A 6,000-nucleotide genomic window follows, 5' to 3' on the forward strand; every position below is an offset into this window, starting at 1 on the left:
GCTTTGGTGCCTCTCCTGGATCTTGCTCTGTAAACCAGGCTGGTCTTGAACTCATAGATTTTTTTTTTTCCTGGAGCTGAGGACCGAACCCAGGGCCTTGTGCTTGCTAGGCAAGTGCTCTACCAGTGAGCTAAATCCCCAACCCCATAAATAGTTTTTGTTTTTTTTGTTTTTTTTGTTTTTTTTTGGTTTTTCAAGACAGGGTTTCTCTGTGTAGCTTTGCACCTTTCCTGGACTAGCTCTGTAGACCAGGCTGGCCTCGAACTCATGTAGATCCACCTGCCTCTGCCTCCTGAGTGCTTGGATTACAGGCGTGCTCCACCACCGCCCAGTGGACTTTAAAATTTTTAAGGAACTTTTCAGGACTGGATTCAGTATGTTGTAAAGTATGCTGGGATGTTGAAACACAGTTTTTATTCTAATTAAGAGTTTTCTTATTTTTAAAGTCTTGCCACAATTTAAAACTGAACAATAATATCAGTGAATTGCTGATCAAGGCTATGGAGACAGCTGACACATCAAAATTTTAGTTATACTATATTAGGTTATTGTCCTTGGAATTTACTCTGCATCAAGTTTAAATTCCAAAGTATTTCTCCCCTATTTTAAGACTCATCTTTCATCACTTTCTTCTAGCTTTCCCTAATGCAGCAATACCCTTGCTTAACCAGCTTATGCATCTGGCATTGCAACATGAAAGTCCCCAAACAACACTTGAGAAACCATGATTTATACTTAATGTGTTACAGGTGGCTGCTTAGGAGAACTGCTTATTTCTCCTGTCATTAACATGATGAACTTCTAAATTCTCAACTTGCTTTTCTGTTAAAAGTTTACTGCAGTTCATTCTCTTCCAAATTTGGTTTCATATACACAAGAACCAATTTACCATTTAAATCCTAATAAAAGTAGGTGAATATTTTAAATTTCAACAAAATGAGTTCCTCCTATTAAAAACATCATATGCTACATAGACTAAACTGTACCAGATTTGATTACATATTCTAGAAATCATCTGGTTTTATAAAAACTACATTAGACCACCAATAAAACCCAAAGGAATGTAATAAGTGAAGGAACTCAAATGTAAATTGTATCAGAATAAGCAGCTACTGTAAGTTTTTAATTTTTAAAGATTTATTTTACTTTATGTATGTGAGTCTTTTTTGCCTGTATATAGTGTACCACATGCATATTTGGTGCCCTTGGAAGTCAGAAGAGGGGGTTCAGATCCCCTGGAACTGGAGTTAGAGGTGGTTATGGGCCACCATGTGGGTGCTGGAAACCAAACCCAGGTCCTCTGCAAAAGCGCCAGCGCTCTTAGCCACTCAGCCACCTCCCGTCCACTACCAGAGGTTCTAAGATGTGCTCTGACTTCTGAGAAACCAACTGGCAGGCAACTTACAGCCTTTGATTCTAATTTTTTGGGAGAAAAAGTTTAAAATGAAAAGCACACTGTGACAATCATGTCTTTAAAACATTGTCCATTCTTTGCTGGTTTAAATTTTACTTTAAAATTAATGCAAAAACCAAGCACTTACAGATTCAGATAGCTTTGGAATGATACTGAAAACATCTTTTGATTTAAAACAAGCGTATGTTACATGACAGTAACAAAAGGGAGCTGAAATTCAGTATACCTGCATAGATCATCAATCAAACACCCACTGTTTAAGTAAACAGTAGTTAATTTTATAAACTCTACTGTGACATCTCAGGGAAATGTTTTATAATGGTTAGATGAAAATGGTTGTTTTCCAAGTTTTAACTGTGATAAATGAACTTTAAACATGCACGAGGTGCTTCATTGGCATCCATGGGAGGCCTGCCCTTTTCTGAATAGAAACAGAGGAGGAGTGGATGGGGGGCGTGGATGGGGGGGCAGAGGGGAGGTAGGAGGAGGACTGGGAGGAGAGGAGGGATGCGAAACTGTGGTCAGAATGGAAAATAAATAAATATTTTTAAAACCCACGTATTTTCATGCAGACACTTCTATATTTTTGGATTTCAATGCTGCTGTGGTGGTTTGAATGAATGTGGCCTCCATAGAACTATAGGAAGTGACACTATTAGGAGGCGTGGCCTTGTTGGAGGAAGTATGTCACTGGGGGTGGGCTTTGAGGTCAGGTCCAGTGTGTCTCTCTGCTGCCTGTGGGTCTGGATGTAGAACTCTCAGATACCTCTCCATCACCATGTCAGCCTACATACTGTCATGCTTCCCACTGTGACAATAATGGACTGAACTTCTGAACTATAAGCCAGCCCAAATTAAATGTTTTCCTTTATAAGCGTTGCCATGGTCATGGTATCTCTTCACAGCAATAGAAACCCTAAGACAAATGCCATCATGTTCTTGTTGGCTGACCAAATGAATAACCAGTGCTAGCTTAAAATACTTGCACACTTTACTGCTTTCATGGCTACCCTGAAGGACAGAGCTTAGGTCTGGCCTTGTCTTTTACAGAATTATTTATTCATCATTTAAATTGGTTGGCTGCTAAAGTGGTTTCTGGGGCTATGAACAATTTTCTGTATTTGAATGTGTTCCTATCACTGACAAAGTAAACAAAGGTCCTTCTTTTCAGTAGGAGTCCTAAAGTTGTGTTTGTTGAGCCTATGAAACACACATACACACACACACACACACACACACACACACACACACACACACACACACGGAAAACAACAACAAAAACCTTATAGTTCACCTAGGTTACCAAAAGAACACGAAAAAAGTACTTAATTGTGTCTGGCATGTCCTGGGAAAATTTTCTGGATGCAGTAATGATTGAAATAAGATGGAAAATTTTGTAGAAATTTCTTAAGGAAAGTTGAGGATAAGGTAAGAGGATAATATAAGTATTCCAAGCATGTGGAGTACTATAAAGAACAGCAAGTGCTCTTCTTAGAATGAAGATGATTGTTGAAAAGACAAGTTCCCATCAAGAAGAGTCTTCAGTGATGTCCTGTAATTTTCAGTTTTATTCTGAATATGAGCCATTTTCCAACTGTTAGTCACATTACCACTTTCTGTTGAGAAAAATAGAGCAAAATGCATTAACTTCCCACCTCTACGAACTGAAGCATGTAAGCACCCCTGCAACTACCAGATTTAGATCCAGAAGATTTGGGGGCATTCTGGTTCTCTCGGCCGCTTTCTTTCTTTTCTTTTTGAATATTTACTTGTTTATTTTATGTGTCTTCCTGTGTCTGAAAAGCTGCACATGTACCACGTGTGTAGGTGACCATGGAGGCATCAGGTCCTCTGGAGTCGATGCCACAGGTGATGTAAGCCATCTGATGTGACTTTTGGGAATAGAACCCACATCCTTTGGCACAGCAGTACATGTTCTTAACTGCTGGACTATTTCTCCACTCTTGGTGTCCTTTTCTTATCTACAGCCACCCTCACCCAGACAACCACTACTCTAACTGGAGATTGCCATGGGTTAGTTTTGCCCAGCCATGTATTCTTTTCTTTTGAACTTAAAACTAAAAAGTTCTTAGGCTGGTGAAGCAGATGAACAAGGTGAAGGCACCTGCTGCCAAGCCTGAGGGACCTGGGTTTCATCCCTTGGATCTACATGGTGAAATGAGAGAGCCAGCCAACTATTACAAGTCACCCTCTGACCTCCACACAAAGACCATGGCGTGCGCACGCTCACACACACACACACACACACACACACACACACACACACACACACGTATAAATAGGAAAATCACATTTGTTTCTGTATTCAGCATGGATTCATGAGATCCAGCCATATTAATGCACTGTACTGCTGGCACTTGCTCCTGTTGTCTGGTAGCTGTGCTTGCGACTTTATTACAAGTTTTGCCACCTTCTGCCTGGTAATCTTTTATTTATTTATTTATTTATTTATTTGTGTTTTAATTTTACACATCAGCCATGGGTTCCCCTGTCCTCCCCCCTCCCGCCCCCACTCCCACCTTCCTCCCCCATCCCTTCCCCTCCATTCCCATCTCCTCCAGGGCCAAGACTCCCCTGGGGATTCAATTCAACCTGGTGGATTCAGTACAGGCAGGTCCAGTCCCCTCCTCCCAGGCTGAGCAAAGTGTCCCTGTGTAAGCCCAAGGTTTCAAACAGCCAGCTCATGCACTAAGGACAGGTCCTGGTCCCACAGCCTGGATGCCTCCCAAACAGTTCAAGCTATTTAATTGTCTCACTTATCCAGAGGGCCTGCTCCAGCTGGGGGCTCCACAGCCCCTGGCTCATAATTCATGTGCTTCCATTCGTTTCTGCCTGGTAATCTTAGTCCTTTTCCATCAGTAGCTCTCCTAGTTTTCCTAGTTTTATTTCTTGTTGCTGTGACTAAAATACCCTGACAAAAGCAACTTCAGAGAGAAGGCATGTCTTTATCATTTAGCTCATCAATTCTAGGCTACAGTCCGTCACTGCAGGGGAGTCGAGGCAGCTGGAACTTGAAGCAGCTGTTCATCTTACAGCCACAGTCAGGAGCATAGAGAAATAAACGCATACCATCCAGGATGCTAGGCTCAGGGTGTTACCCACAGTGGACAGGTCTTCCCATATCAATTAATGTAATCAAGATAATCCTCCACAGGCATGTCCACAGGCCAACCTAATATAAATAATCTTTCATTGAGACTCCCTTACAGGTGATCCTAGACCAGTGGTTCTCAGCCCGTGAGTCACGACCCCTTTGGGGGATTAGAGCGAACCTTTCACAGGGGTCACCAAAGACCATAGGAAAATACAGATATTGACATTACAATTCATAACAGTAGCAAAGTTAGAGTTATGAAGTAACAACGGAAATAATTTTATGGTTTGGGGTCACCACAACATAAAGAACTGTATTAAAGGGTCACACTTTAGTTGAGAACCACTGCCCTAGACCATGTCAAGCTGACAATTAAAATCAGCTATCACAGTAGCTACTCTGGTGAATATGAATTATTGTCTCTTGATAGTTACAAATTATATTTCCATGATGACAATGTTGAAAATTACTGTCAATTTGGATATCTTCTTGTAGGACAACCTGTCCACTTCTTTCAACCATATTGAAATTTTAAAATGCCTTTATCAGAACTGCACAGATGACTCAGCAGTTGGGAGTACTTGCTGCGTTTACAGAGAGCTGGAGTCCAGTTCCCAGCACCCGTGGCAAGCAGTTCACGAGCGCCTGCAGCTCCAGCAGACCCTCTTCTGGCCGCTCCTCGGCGGACAAACGCTGCTTGTTGTCTTTCATGTGAGTCTGAATCTGGCTTATTTTGCTCACTACAATGATCTCCAGTTCCATTTTTCTTGCAAATAACATAATTTCATTATTCTTTATAGCTGAATAAAACTCTGTGGTGTATATACATCACATTTCCTTTATTATTTTTCATCTCAACTATTGTGTGTGTATGAGTTAGGGATGAAGCTTCATCATCTCTCCTACAGAGAGTCAGCTAGTCTAGCACTTTAGAGAGAAATCCATGCTTCTCAATGGAAGCTATAACTATGTTGTAAATTTGGTGACTAGAGATAGGGGGACCTGTTTTGGAATTCTGTTCTGTATTGTTAGAGGCCTATATCTATCTCTACTACACCTAAACCATAATATATCAATTGCTTCCTGAACTTATGGTATAAAGTCATATATCATCAAAACTGATATATTGATATGCAACACACAAGAACTTCATGAAAAATCTTGAAGCATAATGATTTTAGCTGTCTTGGTACTTCTGCATTTGTATGTAAATTTTAGAATCAGCCTGGCAATTTCCATAAACTCCCAAAATCTTCTAGGATTTTGAGTGATATTGTAATAGGATAGTTAACTGGTGTTTTTGTAATATTGATTTTTTTCCTCTGTGAACATTTTCTTTTGTTTTCCATAGAAATTTGTTCATTCAAATCTATTCAGTCAGCTATGAATAGTCTTCCTGTGTGAACTGGGCTGACAAATAGACCAAGCTGAAACAAGCCCATTGCTTGACGCCTGGGTTTGTTTTCCGTAC

The 6,000-nt window shown here is 40.6% G+C and overlaps 1 protein-coding gene across 1 annotated transcript in view; it reads right to left on the reverse strand.

The window, feature by feature from the left end:
- C2H1orf185 (chromosome 2 C1orf185 homolog) overlaps positions 1-5,240 on the reverse strand; it is a 67,393-nt gene extending 62,153 nt beyond the window's left edge. The window contains exon 1 of the mRNA XM_036178592.1: positions 5,111-5,240. Coding sequence (XP_036034485.1) covers positions 5,111-5,240 — 130 coding nt within the window. The remainder of the gene's footprint in view (positions 1-5,110) is intronic.
- Between the last annotated feature and the right edge of the window lie 760 nt (positions 5,241-6,000).

Source organism: Onychomys torridus, chromosome 2 (assembly GCF_903995425.1).
Source record: "Onychomys torridus chromosome 2, mOncTor1.1, whole genome shotgun sequence".
NCBI lineage: Eukaryota > Metazoa > Chordata > Mammalia > Rodentia > Cricetidae > Onychomys > Onychomys torridus.